At 40.3% G+C, this 17,508-nt stretch overlaps 1 protein-coding gene across 3 annotated transcripts in view; it reads left to right on the forward strand.

The window, feature by feature from the left end:
* The window catches only part of TTC7A (tetratricopeptide repeat domain 7A), a 168,371-nt gene that overhangs the window by 79,034 nt on the left and 71,829 nt on the right, over positions 1-17,508 (forward strand). For all 3 annotated transcript variants that reach the window (XM_059469396.1, XM_059469397.1, XM_059469398.1), the window contains one exon: positions 1,067-1,227. In XM_059469396.1, the coding sequence (XP_059325379.1) occupies positions 1,067-1,227 (161 nt within the window). The remainder of the gene's footprint in view (positions 1-1,066; positions 1,228-17,508) is intronic.

Consider the following 17,508-nt stretch of genomic DNA (forward strand, 5'->3'; position numbering starts at 1 on the left):
GGTAATCAACAACCTCTGTAGTAGCTGCAGGTGGTGTGATTGTTGCTTTCCTTAGTTATGTGCTTCTTGTTTTTGTGAGAGGTCTGTGGAGGCGGTGGGAATTTGACACTGGTGGTTTGCCCGGGTAGAATGTCTGTAAGGCTGTGCTAGGTGGGAAGTTCTCATAGTAGAAAAGAAGGAACTGCATTCTCCATCCGTTAAGAGAAGGAGCAGGAAAGCATACATGAGGAAAAGCAATTTATACACTTTTATGCTTTGTTTTCTGCAGCTTTCCAGAGCCACAGAAATGCAATAATTTATGTAACAGTAATTTGAGACACTAGAGAATCTTAAAGAAAATCCTCTACATAAAACTTACCAGTAAACAAACTAAAGAAAATCTGCTAAGAAGTTCCCTTTTGACCAGATAGTCTAAAATAGTGTACTGGATCACAAAGAGCATGTGATAGACTTGCATTCATTATAGATGTTAAGTTTTCTGCCAAACGAGACTTGGTTCTAATAACATGCTGCTGCTGTGACTGTCAGGACTGCTCTTTACATCACTACTTGCAAATATATTTCTTTTTTTGACAGCATTTTAAATCTTGACTCTTTTATCCTTGAACATTCAAATTTCATTTTTATGTTCTTGATCCAAATCATGAAAGACTTTCTTGGGCCATTATGAGAGACAAAATGCAGCAGAGATGTGCAGTGTTCACCCCCAGCTGAAGAGCCAGCCACTCATCCTAGAAAATGGAGCTGAGATTTGGGCATCTGTGGTGGATATGTTTACATCATAGAATCACCATGCCAAAGGATGAGGGGGTTGATGGGATCAGGTCTGCTGCTCTTCTTTATAAGCAGTGATTTAGTAATGCTGTGGACTTCTTTCTCTAGAATGTGTGGGTTTTGTTCAAGTAGTGCAGTCTGTTAATTTTGGCAGCCTGTTTTGATAATAAAGGTGCCTAAGCAAAACTTCTTCAGAACTTCTGTTTACTCTATTTGTTCTTATTTTTGAGGTATAATGTAGGACTGAAAGAGTGATGTGTTCTCTTGTAATTTCTACGCCATCTCCTTCTAGATTTCAGATGCTATAGACCATCTTCAAGAAGCCCTGCAGCTGTGCAAAGATGACATGAATTCACTTCATCTACTGGCCCTCCTCTTTTCAGCTCAGAAGCACTATCAGCATGCACTGGATGTTATCAACATGGCTGTTGTTGAATACCCAGAAAGCTTTAGGTAAGAGCTGTTGCCTGGTGCCAATCATCCAGTCAGGAATGAGCTGCTCACCAGCTGTTGTTCTCAGTTGTACACAAGGAGCCTGTTAAATCACAAGTGTTACAGGTGTGTCACTCCCCTCCTGGGGAGGGTATTCTTTTACTTTCTGTCTTCACAGTCTTTCTGTAATCCTTACACTTGTTTTCTTTTCCAGTATTTGTTCTTCTGTATTGTGATGAGGGTGTTGTTTCCTGTAGTTTTTTGTATTTCACTTTAGATGTGGAGAAACGAGGGTGAGACAACTATGACAGTGTCTGTATCACAAGTAATTATATATTTGATGACTCCCTGGTTAAAAACAATTTTTTCTTGCAATGACCATTATTTTGATGATCATCTATGACACAATTTGCTACAATATGACATCTGGGGGAAAAGATCAATTGAAAATCACAAGCTGTGATAATGTATAGCTGAGAGGAAGGATGATTTGCCTGCCTAGGAGTAGGTTTGAATCAGCACAGACTTCCTGGAGCCAAAGGCTTCCACTGTTCTCTGTTTGAGTCAGACCCTCATCCATCTGAGGGAGGTAAATTGAATTCCGTGCAATTTACTGTCATGACCTTTCAAAACAAGGAATTTGTCTGTTCTGTGCAAAAATTAAAGCTACTCTAGTATCATCTGGTGATTTCATACTAGCTGAGTTTCTCAGCCAAACTGCAGAAAATCCTATTGCATTGCTGGAAAACCAACTTTCATTTGCAATTGCCTGTGCTTAAATAGTGTTCTAAACCTGTGCATCATTACCTTTAGATAGCCTGCATTCTCAGTAGCAAGAGAGAGCAGCCTCCACAGGTTTAGTCCAGAAGCTGAGTGGAATGTTGTCTAAACAGAGCAAAGGCAGGTCATAGGAAGATTGAGGCTGTGTAAATGTGAGCTTGAATGCTTTAGGATCTTTCAGTGCTGTATCAGCATATAATGTTTTTATTGCAAACTACATGTTGCCATTTAAAATAGCTTTGCTGCCTGTGCTTTTGAGGTTAGTTGCTTTGTGTATGTGAGGAGCTAAGACTGTGCTTCTTTGAGAATGAAGTGGAAACTAGTAATGGAAACACTTAAAATGAAGCCAGCTTTGCTCTTTAGATTGTGAACATAGGTATGACTGAAGCAGGAAATAGCCCAGTGGCTGCTGAATTGTGATTTAGGGTTTTAAAGTGATAAACAAAGTAAAAACCCCTCATACAGTGAAAGGTCACATTGTACTGTTGGAGATTAGATGTTTGTTGAAGACTACCAAAAACACCTAAAGATACACAAGACAGAGGAAGAGGTTGTTTATGTCAGGAGAAGAGTGTTTGCCTTGTCCAATTGACCGACTGGTCCATCATGTCCTGGATCTTTCCCCCAGCGGTTACTGATTATTTATGTTTCAGGGGAGGACAAAACATGGCGAGCATTGTATGCAAAGTAACTTGGAGGGCTGCTGGGTGGGTTCCTTTGTGCTGTCTGGTAATCTGATTTCCCCAAAGCTGATAAGACTGTTATCTCTTACGTTTCTGTGGGTGTGAATTTTGATGTGCACAAAGACCTTTGCCAAGGAGTAGCAGAATTGGAGAATTGGTTGTTTCTGGTAGAAGCAATTTAGTATTGGTAGTGAAGGCCCAGGTTCATGCTTGCCCCTAGACACAGCCTTGCTAAAGTGTGTGCCCTTGGAAGGACCCCTCTTTGCTCCTTGCACACACAGGGGAGTGTACCAAGGCTGACAGGGAGACTCATTCACAGGTACACATGGATGGAGGAGTGGGGGCTGGCTTCTTGCCTCTGCTGTGTGACTGCCCTGTCTCCATGTGGGTCTTTTTCTTAACCAGCCAGCAAATAACTCATGAGTGAGGGAATGGAGAAAGAATGTCAGAGTTCCAAGGCAAGGAGAAAAAAAAAAAAGCTTAAAAGATAGAATTAAACAAGTGTTTCTGAAAAAAAGGAATGAGAATCCAATAAAGAGGGAGAAAGCAAAAATAACAGAGTACATCTATAGCTTGTACCAAATTTGGAACCATTTTAGGCTTTCTAGTGCAGTTTGTGCTAGAAGGGCTTTACTGCTTTGTGAAACCTCTTTGAAGGGACAAAGACCTGATGCTATTGTGTGTCTCCACTTGCTACTGCCTTATAGAAAAATGCTAATTTTACTACTGTGTGGAATGACTACAAGATGTTTCATGTAAATAGTGTAGGCAAGTTCAACTGCATGATTTTAAAGCTGTATTTAAAAGTGGTTGATTATTTTTCCCAATTCACATTTATATGAACCAGGCAACTGTGTAATGTGGTGCCTAGGGGCTCCCTTCCTAATGACATCTCTTTTTGGAAGCACAGTTTGATGGCATGTATTGAGAAAAGATGATGAAAGCTACATTAAAGGACCTTAGGGCTCTGTAGATGGCAGAAAAAAACCCCAGAAGCATTACCTAGATGGATATCCTAAATAAAAGAAAGCGTAAGATGTAAAAAATTAAGGACTTAGCTGACCCAAACTACAGCCATCTCATACTGTTTCCCTAGTCTCTGTATGTAATTAAAATGAGTTAGTTGCTGCTTTTTTTTTTTTTTATTAAATTCTTTTATTACAAATTTTAAAGAAAAAAATTTTTAGGGTAGTTCATGTGGTTGGCTGTTGGCTGAAGCAGTTGGAAAAAATGTACTGCATTGCACAGCTAACACACAACATCCTTTGGCATGAACTTCATACACTGACCCAAATATGTCTGAAAGTGCCCCTTGTTCGTGTGTTTAAACATTTACTGTACATTTCAGAGGTTGATGTGGTGCTCAGGGAGGAGGGATGTGAAGTGTAGGCACTGAATACAGTGAAAGGTGCAGTGGTTTGGACTGAGATGTTGAAGAGCTGGATATCCAAAAGGCACAAAACGAACTTGGGAAGATGAGTTCTTGAAAGGTGGCCTGTAGTAACAAATCCATTACATTCCAGTCACTGAATCACTGACTGAATTTGAGCACTTGAATGTACTGTCAAGCAATGACAAAGGAAGACTTCATAAAAGAAGAATGAGAGCCAACTCTGCTGAACATATTGCAGGCTGGGCTGAGCCAGAAGAAATACACTGTCTTGCCCTGACTGTAAAAGATAGAAATAGCAACCTTTAAATGGAAGGTATAATCTGAAAAGTTGCTGACACTTCTCTATGGGCTGAGACTGCCCAGGATGAAACTTAGTGATTTTACATTCTGTCCATGATGGTATGCTTTTAAAAGAAGCAAATGAATGCTGTACCAACAGTTGGCTTTGGTATATATTTTCAAAAGGACTATATTCAGCACATTTGGGTAAGAAGACTCCTGTTAGCATCAGGTGTCTTCCCTCCAGGTCAGTAATGCTAATCATAAGCCTTTCTGAAGATGGGTTCCTGTAATTTTTTTCCAGCTCAAAGGCCAGCCTTTGGGCGGTGTTCTACCTGAGTCTGGCAGTGATTACCTTCACAGGCTTGTCTCAGGGAAGAAATAATCTTAGTGAACACTCCTTTGCCCTCCAGATGATCTTCTTAAAGTAGTTCATTGTTTATTTAGAAAGAATTTTGCTTTTTAAAGTCTGTATCCATCTCACAATGTTCCATGCAGAAGTCCCATGGGTCTAGCACCCTGCAGAATCTACCACAGAGCTTAACATACTCCTTTATTTTCAGCTAGTAATATTTCCTCCTTCCAGTTTTGCTTGTAGAAAAGTGTTTTTGCCTTCCTAATTCAGTCACTTTTCCAGATTACTGTTTTGCTTTCTGGTCATCTTTTAGCTTTAATTGGTTAGCTTCCAGAAGAGGAAAAAAAATGAATGTCTATACCAAGTATAAAGCTGGAAATAGCATATCCATTTTATGGATACTCTGTTGCTCCCAGACTGCTTATCCAAACCTATTCTGTTGTTCACTGGGTAGTTTCATGTCTCCTGGATGGCTCCCCTTTATGTTAGAACAATGCAGTCCTCTGGCATTACATGTCACACCATCTAACTGCTGCCCAATGTGATGGTGAATATTTTGTTAAATTGTCATGTCTCTGTGGCAGTTCTGCTTGTTGCACAGGGGTAGTAACTCTCTTAAATGAACACATGTTAATATTCCTTCTCTTTCTAGACTATAAGTCACTATTCTGTTGCTCTCAGAGTTTGTAAACTAGTTACAAAGAGAAATAACAAAACTTCTGGGAAGTACTGCTGTTCTACACATAAAGACTCAAAAAGAAACGTGGGTTGGTATTCTGGAGCAATGTATGTGTCAAATGCAGGTGCTTTTGTTCTACAAAAAGCTAGCACAAGAGTAATTACTTTAAATGGAGTGAAAAAAAAGGCTCAAAATGCCAATAAATATTAAATGTGTATCTTGGAAAGTGTTTATAAAAAAGGAAGTAAATTCTGCTTGAGGAACTGTGCATGTTGTGTTGATGTTGTTTTAGCAGAAATGGTTTATTTGTTACAGCCAGCCCTCAAAATATAAAGTTCTCTTCTAGACTAGAAGTGGTTTACTGACAGAAAATGTCCTTGATTTCATCCCTGCTACATTAATTTCATTAAGGCCATGTGAAATAATCGTCTGGCAAGATTTATTTATCATAGTCTGGTGCCGACTTACTGTGGGGAGAGCTATTCTGTGGAATACAAGCAATGTCATTTACCAGGTGCTTCCATTTGCCTCAAAAAAACCTCTCCAACCCTGATGTAAAATCAGGATCTCAAAATGCAGGATTAAACTAATTTCTAGTTTGAATTCTCTTTCCATTGCTTGTCAAGCTCTTTCTTGTGTGTTGAAAATAAACAACTCGTGCCTTCTTTGAGCCGTATCTTTTTGGGCAGTGGTAGAGTCCAGCAGTGCTGTTGACAGCAGTAAAGTAGGCCTGTGTTCTTGCCTGTAGTCTTCATGGAGAACCCAGAGCCAGTTGTCCCTCAGTCAGTGGTTTGCCCACCTTTGTGTTGTGGCTGATCCACACTGTCACTGTAAAGTGAGGATAGTTGTGGCCCCTACCCCTCCCCCCTCACCCCCAGGAATGACAGCTGTGCATGCCCTGCAATGGTTTTACCACTTTTCTCATGGAAGTGGTGGTGGCCTCAGCCTTAGAGAATCAGATCCGCCCATTTTTTATGATTCCAGTTCATCATTAGGCAGGAGGCAAGGAAGTCAGTACATCTTGGTGAGAAAGCAGCTTGTTAAAATTCTCAGAATACTGTTTTGTTTGAATTCCTCAAGGATGTAAGATCTAAAGCAAGGACAGATTAATATTTTGGCTGTAGCATTTGATCATGCTAGACAACTTTTATAAATAGGATAATGAAAACTCTTAAGGGTGGAGCTTTTGTAATCTGACTTCTTGTAGTGATGTGTTCACACCCTGGCTGGCGAGAGTGACCCAAAAATGTTTTTATTTCTTTATTGACGCCCCAGACAATAATACAAAGTAATAAAAAATGGAAGAATGTACTTGATATAACAGTACTGTGCTACAAGAATACAAAATGTGTTAGGCTTCTGTGATTCGCTAAAGGAGATGTGGAGATGGTAAGGTTGAGCTGAGGCTTTTGCTGTAGTAACCATGAATGTTTGCTTCTGCTGGCATGTTACAGTTCTCTGTTTTTTATAGAATTAACCTTTAAAAACCTTGGTGATATATTGCAATAATTGGGACTATACTCTGTAGAACTAGTAATGATATTGAATATTTTTATGGCAAATATATGAAAGAAGAACCTTAATGTAGTCTCCTGACTTCTATTAAAGATAACACAGATACCTAGAGCTAAAAAAAAAATTTAGGAAGTTTTAGGGTGCTTTTTTCTGGTTTGGATTTATTTTCACACTTCTGGCACTGCCCCCCTCACCCCCCATGATGAAGAAAGAAGATGAAATTTTGAGTTACAGTATCCCAAGATTGGATTCCTCTTTTGGCAGATTCTAGTTGGCATATGCATGCTTCTCTAAGGGTCATAGTCTGATCGAAGACAAAAATTCAGCAGGTGAGCATGATAGCCTTTTATTCACCAGCTTGAGGTAGTGGAAAGAAATATCCCCCTAGATAATGTCTGTGCCAGGAATGGATTTGTGTTATCAATCCATTAAGATATCAATCCATCTTAAAATTACAGGGCTGGATTCAAAGGTAACTGGAGAGAATTCCATTCCCTCATAGCACCGGGTTCAGGATATGAATAAAAGGAGTTAAGTGGAGCTTAGAGAGGAAACCTACTGCAGACTAATTTTCTTAGTATGGTATGAAAGGAAGGAAAAGATAAACAGTTTTCCAGCCTTTACAGTAATGGTTAAAATCTTTCCTCTGGATGAAAAGTCAATTTTATTTCATAATAACTTTTTCTCTAGTATCTGAGTAAATGGCTACTGCCTTCATGCATTTAAGGCCTTTATAGTGAGCAGCAGTGCTTCTAGATGTTTGTTTTGGCTTTTCAGAGGTAACACTAGTTATGCAAATGCAGACATAAGGAATTTAAGAATAGATTCAAAAATGCAGGACTAGCATGGTTCATTTGAGCTGGAAGCCACTGGGTTCTGTTCTTCAGAGCTCTGTATATCTCCCTTACCACTGAGTTAGTCCCCCCAACACACTCTGCTCCCTAGTAGGGACCATTTTCTTTTGAACAGCAGAACAGTCTGTTCTGCTTTATATTCAAAGGAAGTGTTAAGGAGCCCTGACTGTCTACCCTGGATACCAGAGTATGTTGAAAAATAGCATGTGTGTATTATCTGGGCAGCAGAGTCATTGTCAGTAGGAACTTTTAGAAATGGAGTTTAGCCATAGTATGTGCATGTAGGGGTTATCCAAGGTAGGAAGAGACTTAGTGATTGAGATCCCTCTGTTCCTACTAGGTGGTTTTGTGACCTCCAAAGGTAGACCTGGTTCATGGAGATCCCAAGGAGAACCTAAGGCATGCTTGCTGCCTGGAAATTAAAAAGAGAACCAAAGAAGAAAAGTGGTGTTGGTGTGGGAAGCCCAGCTCTAAATTTCCTCTCCTGCTGTGGGGCTACACAGGTATTCAGTGAGGCTGAATGGGGTGCCAGCTTTTGTTAGCAAATTCAGACAGAAAACAGGATTTTGGAGCCTTCCTGAACTCCTTCAAGGCACTGTCAATAAACAAAATACCCAGCTTGTCTTGTTTTTTCATTGCTTTATATCTGGTGAAGGCTTTGAAAAGTTTGCTGTCAAACATACAGATACAATAATCTGAAATTGTTTCCTGAGGCTCTCAGAAACTGATTACCAGTGAAGTATGGGAAAATGTTTTCTGAATTTTCTGAAACTTCTTAAAAGTCTTAAGTGCAAGGATGATCAAGAGTGGTTTTTTGTTGTTGTTGTTGGGAATTGGTTTTTGAGATTAAAAATTAGAATTCACTGGGAATTACTGTTGATAATCATTACTGAAAATCAGATCCTGAAATACGAAGAGGCACGGACATTATGCTTAGCAAATTGTTTTTCAGTGCAGGAAATGACTTTCCAAGAAGTCTGCAGTGTTGTCAAGCTATGTTGTCTTGAGATGGGTAGAGTATAATGTTCTGATCACTCAGTGAAAGGGGTGGCATTTTTATTTCCAGCTGGAAATTTCAGACTTGAGTGACTTCTGCTCTAATGTCCTAGGAGTATTTATTTATCTAATGAGAAGAGCACAAAATGTTTTGATTTGTATTTTCTTCAAAAAGAAGAATGAGGCAGATTTATTCAGATGTTCTGAAGAATGCACCAGGGAACACAAACTAAGTATGGTAATTTTTCAGCCACAGATGTGATTTTTACCTTCTGAAAACAGGGAAAGCCCTTGCTCTTCACTGTCTTAGAAATATTTGCAGTAATTGCATCTTAGATGGTAAGTCAGCATCTGTTTCCATTGTCATTAATTTCTGCAGAACCAAATATGTAAGCAGGCACAGTCATACTATTTGATATTAGTCGGTGTTGATGTTACTTAATATTTTAGCCTCTGTTTGTAAAGGAAAGATAGTGAAGAATGCAGGTCTTATCATGGAGAGAAAGATTGTAACCTAGAAGTTCTGTGTTACCAACACGTCTTAGAAGATATCATGACATATTTCCTATTATGCTAACATTTTTACAACAGGAAAGAGATAATCTGAATAATTTTACTTTCCCTTATTCACTTTTACCTTGAATTGAAGCTTTCTGTTATGTATGTAGTTTGGCACTGAATTAGTTATAAGGCTGTATTTTAGGAGGAAGAGAGAATATCAGGATGGAGTGCTAAATGGCCTAATCAAGTGGCACAGTCATTAGCAGAGTTTTTTCCTACATGTACCAACAGAAAATTCAACCCAGAATGATGCAAATATGACATAGAATTGTGGTTTTGAGCACTGTGGCTGGACATGTGAACTGTTGGAAATTAATCAGTGAACTCTATTCCATATGTCTGTATCAGCTGGAGAAGTGGCAGGAGGTTGGTATCTAGCACCTCAAGTCAAGTTCATACCAGTAAGCAGTTGAATTGAAATTCATAGGGAGTAAACTCCTGGACATTTTTAATACTATTTTTTTCATTTATTTTTTCCTTCTGCAATCTGGCCATTTGTATCTGTGATGTGGGTGCTTGTGATGACTTGAGATTTTCCTGTAGTTTTTCTTGTATTTTCTCAGGACAAGGTAAATGTCTTTCCATTGATGGTAGAGTATGTAGTGCAGTGGGGGTCTGAACGCATCTGGGAATATACATGTCTCTGCAGTGTGTGTAATGAGCAGGAGAGATGACCAGCTGGCAAGGAGCTGTGGTGCTGAGTGAAAGAGGAAGCCCTGCCTCCTGCGCCATGAGTTTCATCAGTCAGCCATTTTGTGTGATCTTCAAAATGTAGGCACTTTCTGTGTTGGGAAGAAAAAGGGAAAACTCTTCCCCTTGTCATTTCAGTTCATGTTTAAGTAGGAGTGATGTAATCCAGCATGATCCAAAGGGATACACCAATACAGCTGTGAGGAGCAGCTTTAGGTCTCCTCTAGCCCTGCACAGACCACTGCAGCAGAAGTGCTTTGAGAGGCCAGTGTGATGCAGCATTGCAGAATGGCACTTGAGGAGAAGAATATAGAGCATCTCCCTCCCGCAGGTGCCAGGGCCCCCACCAGGATTGGGACTCCCTGCCAGACAAAGATGCAGAAATGACAGATGGGCACTGAGTAGCCTGGGTCTTGGAGCTTTTGCAAGGCAGGTGTTAAGAATGAGTACTTGAGACAGCTTAAAGAAGCAGTAGCAAGGGCATCAGTAAAACCCAGCTTTCTCAGATGCACTCTGATTTCAGTCAGATTTCGCAGTGCAGCCTCGAAAAGAGGTGGGGATGCTCCACCACAGCAGGCAAAGCACTGGTGGTAAATAGCACTGCATAGCAGCCAAGGACTCTGAGAGCTGGAGTGTCAGGGATTTTCCTGGCCTGCACAAAGCAGTCTCCAAGGCTTAGATGCCCTATGTACTGTATTAAAATAAAGCTAGCTGTGGGATCTCAGCACAGCAGTCCTGATGTGCAGAGTCACCGAGACAACCGGAGGTCCTGGAATGTTGCCAGAAGTGTCTGGTGGCTGGACTTTGATCCTGCACATGAGACGACACCTGTATGAGGATGGGAGGATCACACGGGGATAAATGGTGAAAGGATAGATTAATTATAGTGTAAAACACAGGTTCTAGAATTTCGGTACAGGGGGATTCTAGGGAGACAAGATGGAGGAATTAGGGCGTGTCCTGTCCTTCTTCTTCTTCTAGTCGTCCATCTTCTGTGGTGGTGGTGGCACTTTGGGATTGGTTCTTACTAAAAGTGCGCTTGTCAATAAGGGTGAAAGGTATTGGGGAAAATAGGTAAATATCTTATATGTAGTTTTGGGTATAAAGATAAGTGACCGCCCTGAGGGCACACAGTGTGCTCATGGCTGACGTGCTGTGCGGACCTCTGTCGGGCCGAGAGAAAATATTGTAGATAAAAAACTAATAAACACTGAAGACCGAGAAAAAACCTGAAGACTCCTTTCGTCCTTAGGAGCGCGGGCTGTCCCAAGGCCATCCCGAGCCTTTCCAGGCCATCAAAAACAGCCGAGAATGGGACAGCTAGCAGTAATATGTGCCTCAGGAAGCTGCTGGTAGGTGGCATGGGGCCAGTGTTCATTTAGGGTAGATCATGTTGCTGATCTCACCCCTGGAGGATTTTTAATCTATGTGGGATTGCTTTAATCTGTGCTCTTCCTACATCTCCAGAAAGAATGGCCCCTGAGAGGGGGAGCACTGAGACTTTGGCTGCCTTTGAGCCACCACTATAGTGCTGTTCTGTAGCAGGATTTGTTGAAAGCTGTGCACAGTAATATTGGGAGTTTGTTTGGAAGGATTTGTGGTTTGTTTGGTTTTCTTTGCATCCAGAGTGCTTATATGAATTAGTGTTACTTCATATACATTTATATGTAAAAGTCAGGATGCATGTACTAAATTATCTTTTCATGAAAAACATTCTCCTGAAACTAAACTGGGTGCTACATTTTCTTGTTCATTGCTCTGCTGTTAAAGCAGATGGAAATGTCTGGAGTCTTCTTTGTTGCCAGGGGTATAAACTATGTCCCATCTTAATCAAGAGGCTGCACATTGTCAGTTTGGAAATGCCAGCTGAAACAAGGTTTTTGTTTTTCAAGTCCACTTAAGGAAAAAAAAGTTTCAGTATATATGGTCTCTTTGGAGCCTTCACGCCAGATGATTTTCAAACATAATAGGGATTGAAGCCTGCTCTACTAGCAACTCTCGAATTATGTTGCTTCTTTTTCTGTGGCAACCAAGAATTGCCTGCTGGTTCACTGTCAGGGTTTCCTAGTCAGGGTTTCCACAGCAGGGGCATGGTCCTGTGCAAAATGCCTGTGGGGAAGAGGAAGGGACATCCTGCAGGATAATGATGTCCTAATGTGTATTGTGCAGGGCAGGAAAACTGGCATTTAAAAGCCTGTGATCTTTGGTGTTATTCCCCTCTCCATACTGCCCTAGACAGGGTGTATTTCTTAGTTTTGGCAGACAGATTTTATCCTGCATGTGTAAGACCACTACATTTCTTCCAATTGGGGAAAAAAAAAGAAAAAGCAAAATGCACCTGGATCAAGACATTGTTTTAAAAGGTTTGACTGATACATAGGGAAAGAAGGACAGCAAAGCAAGCTTGAGTTAAGGCTTACCCTTTCACTTAATTTCTGGGGTGATTTAGAAACAAACGTGTTAAACTTCTGCAATATTAGTTTATTATTTAAGCCCTGTCATGATACTGTGAAGGACAGTATCTAAATAAGCTGCTGCAGTGGGATTTTATTCAGCTCATTAGCTGTGATAGCAACACTGAAAAGTGTATAGGGAATTCTAGTACAGATTTTTGATGTTCTAGAGGTCAGTCTAGTCTTAAAAGAAAAATACAACTTCTTCAGATGCCTCACTGGCTCAAAACATGCCTAATCCTTGCAAGTTTTTTTTAATTGATATTCATCAGTTATTAACTTAGACTTTACTCATTTCTCCACCTAGATCTCCTGCGAAGTTCTGGTGCAAAAGCTGTATTTGAGATAAGGCAGTATCTACTTCTGATCTCATTTAATTGGCCTCTGCACATGGCAGAGCAAATGTCTCATTTTATATGGTTTAGCAGCTTGCACCCTGAGCCCCGGAATTCTGGGCATAAAAAATATTGTAGCTGAACTATAATTTATTTTTTCTCTAAGACAGTCTAAGCAACAGTACAGTGCAAAGTTGCAGTGCCACGAAAAGATAGAAGCAGTACTCACAAATTATGTATTCCAGCAGGTACTCATTATTTGCCTACATAGACATGACCATTAATCTGGGATTAGTTGCCAGACATAGGAGAGACAGAAATCATGGTTTTAGGTGTCACTGTAAGCACTGTTATTATAGGGAAGAACCAGTGAAGCAATTCTGTATCTAAACAGCACCTTAAGGAAATCATGTTTCTTATAGGGTAGGGCAGATTTGCCCTTAAGCACTTATGAGGCTGTAATAAGCTGTAAGACTGGTAGCAAATAATGTCACAGCTGAAAAAAAAATGTGTTGCTCAGTCATTAAGGACAAAGCCCTGTAGAGGTTCTCACAAATGAATGAATAAATTTGAAATGCTTCCTCTGATGTGTGAACTCTGAAATTAACACCACACTAAGAATAGTACAGGGTGTCAGCTCTGAGGGCGGAAGGGAAAGAGAAGATATTCTCTTCCAGTCTTCTGTAGCATTTAAATTGCTTAAAGCTTAAGCTAAGTAGCATAAATGGCTACATCTGGCATTTCAGAAGTTAACTAAATAGTGCTGTAGTAGAAATATCCCTGATCATTGGCTTGACCCAAACCTTGAGCAATGCTTACTGCAGGAAAGCAAGTGTACAAGCGGATGTATTTTCTGACCTTGGCACTCGTTTAGTGCTTGCAGTCACTGGCAAGCAGGTTCTGTGTGGGCTGTTGGCCTTTTAAGAAAATGCTTAGTGTCTGGATTTCGAGCTGAAGAGAAGGAAAGCCAAGCTGTTTTACCCTACCCAAGTAGGGGAAAAAAGCACAGCTGAGAATGGTGCAGATGGCCTGAAGCAGACTGGCACATTGTGCTGGAGTATCAGCATCAGATGACTCCCTTAAAAAGTGAGGTTCTGTCATCTCCCTGTTTTCACTGGGGATCTCATAAGCTGCTTTTCCAAGATTATCCATAATAGCGGTTTGTCTAGCTGAAAATATCCCCCACAAGAACAAGAAGAAAATTATGTGAAACCTGAATATATTAAAGGCCAAGAAAGAGAGCATATTTATTTTTTTTTCTTATGGATGTTAAACCTCATCAAACTAAGCTGATGAAAATATAATGAAATAAAAAAATTGCAGTGCTGCAGGATGTGTTTTCTACATGGTGCGCTTCCTGGCTCCAGGCATTTTTTCCCATCAAATTCAATGGTCAGTCAGCAAATTTTATTAAGGTTGTTTGCCAGTTTCTCTTGTACCTCATAGCCACTGCTAAGAGCATTAATTTTCCAGGGAGGAAGTCACTGCTCCCTTGCACAGTGCACAGTCCATCTAAATTCCCTCACAGTTGTAGTGTGTATCGTGAACAATGTTGATTATGTTCTCAGCACTTAAATAGTGCTGGTAAACTGCTGCTCAAGAGTGTGCCCTATTTGGCACCAAAGCATTTTGAGTTTGGGCTTGGAATAGAATTTGCAAAGGGGACTGAGCACAGAGCTGGTACTTTCTGAAGTTTAAGGCTGCAGTTGCGTCGAGGTTTTATATAACGAATACTTCATGCCTTAGTCAGGGCCACTTGTAGTGACAGTAACTATAGTAACAAAACAAAGTTTCTAGCTAGTGAAGAAGCATTTCCAATGAGCAGGACATCAATTTCTGATCCAGCCCCTGAAATATGCTTATTTATCAGTTTTGTGTGCAATGCTATTTTAATAGCTACTACTGTATTTTCAAACATATTTAGGAATTTTCACTTGTTTGCTCTTGGTGTGGGTTTTTTTTCCCTCTTTTTCCTATGGAGGGACTTGCTCCTTTTGCCTTCAAATGGAAGTGTTCTAATTATATTCCTGCTTTTTAAACTTGTTTTCCTAAAGAAATGGGGATTATGCAGCTGGGCTTTTTATACCTTGAACACTTTTGGAAATACTGGCTGATTTAAAACAAGTTTTGACAGTGTGTTGGAAGTCCTGAAGATAAGTTTCTGCAAGTTTTCTAAAAGCAGCCTGCTGAGTCAAGGCTGGAGGGGGCAGGCAGAGCCGAGCCATGTGGTACCAGGGTTAGCAGCAGCCAGCAGGACAGTGGGGACAACACACGAGGACATGGCAGCAGCACTGCCAGGGGCTGGTGGCTCTGGGAGAAGGCATGGCTGGGGCAAACAGAGACAGATTGCACTGGGGACAGGTGCAGAGGATGCAAATCTGTAGGAAGTTGCACACCACCTGGGAAAGGACAGTTTGTGGCATTTAAGTGAAGACTATATAAATGCATACTGTTTGTGTCTAATCTGCTCATTTGCATGTGTAACAAATCATAGCAGAATGAGTAAGGAAGGAAAGGAGGGATGCTGCAAGTGGTAATCAGCACATCCTAACAAAATTTCTACACGTTGGAGGTGAGGTAAAAGTGGTTAAATAATGGTACTCTTTAGGTTTTCACAGAAATTCTAGCCTGAAAGTGGCAGTCTGGTTAAATAACAGCAGAAATAATTATTATTCTGTTAAGAAAAAGGTCTTGTAAAACTTCAGTGGAGAGCTTTTCTGTAGCCAAACAGTTGTTTTATGAGGAGCAGAAAGATGTTTTTAAAGAAAGCATGGCATTTGCTGAAGCAAGCTGAAAGCACAGGAATGGCCCAAAGCTGTGATTGCTTGGACAGTCTGCCTGTGGGTTTCCTTATGCTGGCTTCATAAATTAAGGAGTGTTCTTTTTTTTTTTAAGTGATCCCTAACCCTCTCTTCTGTTGTTTGTGAATTGTCTTTTCTAAAGTTTGGTCCCTTTCTGTTCAAATGGCTCATGAAACACCAATTTACATTATGAGCCTCCAGTAAAACGAAATGTGTTACTGCTCTGTATTTCCTCCTTCCAGCAACAGCTACTAGCTCCTACCAATTCTTTAGGCATTTGGTGGCAGAGTATTTGGAGCACCAGGCAAGGAAATGGAGGTGAGAAAAATGGAAGGGAAAGAAGTAAAGCTAAAAATCTCTTCTTTGGAATTGAGGGAAAGTAGAAAAATCCATCTAAAGCCTTTATGTAGTTTTTTGTTGCTGTTCCTGTAACTGGGTGATTCACTTTTTCTGCATAGTGAGAGGTTGATTTTCCAACAGCAGATAGGGAGCAAAAAGCTGTTCTTTTGCAAAAGCACATTTCCTGGATGGTGTATAACTGTAGTAAACCATTTCAGCTCCAGACTCCTTGCAGTGATACTCTCTGAATTTCCCAGGAGCCCTGTGACGCAGCAAACGTTTTGTAATCAATCTAGACAGCAGTGAAACGCAGCTGTGGTTGGGGAACAGCTGGGTAACAGGGACCAATAGTATGTATCTGATTAGACTGTGAAGTTAGGAAGAATAATCTGTAAATTGAAGTTAACAAGATGGTTGTAGAGAGGCAGAATATGGAGAACAGAGCTGGAGTTTTACCATGTCATATAAGCTAGCATCTGTGTGAGATGTGACTTAGGTTCCTTAATATCATCAATTAATTAAGACTTCTGTTTTACATTTCATTTAAAATAATGTCCTAACAGGGGACGGGATGAGTATTAAGATGTTGGAATATTTAGGGCACAAATGTAATCTTAAAAGCTCTAAATAAAAACAATTTAGTTCAAAGTGTTAAGGAAAGCTGGCCTTATATAAATGAATCTACCTCTTTCATTTGACAATTGGAAAGAAATTTTTTGGCTTCCTTTAAATCAGCTACAGCACTAAATCCCGTAATAGAATATTGTAAAATTAGTAGAACGGCTGGCTTTTCTGTCTCTGCTGCACAGTTCTCTTTAGGGTTATTAATGAAGAACTTTTGCTTTTCTCTCTGTTTTAATAAATTAATTATTGAATGAGTTCATGCAGGCAGTAAGTTTCAGGCTTCATTCTAATGTTTTGTTTTCCCAAGAGCATTTAACTTTATGTTGTTGTATAGTAGCTCAGTTTCTGCATGGTGTCTTCTGCATAAGTGTTCTTGTGATAAGTGGTCAAATAGCTAATGTTTATGGATTGGACATCCCTTGGGTTTTTCTAGAACAAAATTCCCAAAGCTGTAGGTCACAGTTCCTGGCAGGATGGTGGTAGTGTTGAAAATAGATGGCAATACAGTAGTTGGTGTGGCTCCGTTCTCTGGGTACAAGGGCCTGAAATGCTGAAATCACTGCTTTTAGGGTTGTTCCTTTCTCCTTCTGCCAGTCCACCATGCTCATAAAAAATGTATTCCTACATTCATCATACCAGGGGTCTGGGCTGTGCTGTAAAATTGAAGCAAAATTGTCTGAGGATCCAAGCAGAGACACAATTTAGAGCAGTCATAGTATTTCTTCCACTCTTGTAATTTAGGTGTGCTTCCTGAGTAGCAATAATAAAGCATGGAATGACTCATTTGACAAGGTAAGTTTAACTTTTATTTATGGCAGCAGAAGAAAAATTTGACAAGTGGATGTGTCCTGATGCCGTGCCCGTGGGAGAGGAGAGGAAGAGATGAGTCCAGTGCCCTGGCTGGTTTTTCACACTTGTACAGGGAGTGTCACAGTTGTGTTATTTATCCAGGGAGGGCTTGTATC

Source organism: Ammospiza nelsoni, chromosome 3 (assembly GCF_027579445.1).
Source record: "Ammospiza nelsoni isolate bAmmNel1 chromosome 3, bAmmNel1.pri, whole genome shotgun sequence".
Classification (NCBI taxonomy): domain Eukaryota; kingdom Metazoa; phylum Chordata; class Aves; order Passeriformes; family Passerellidae; genus Ammospiza; species Ammospiza nelsoni.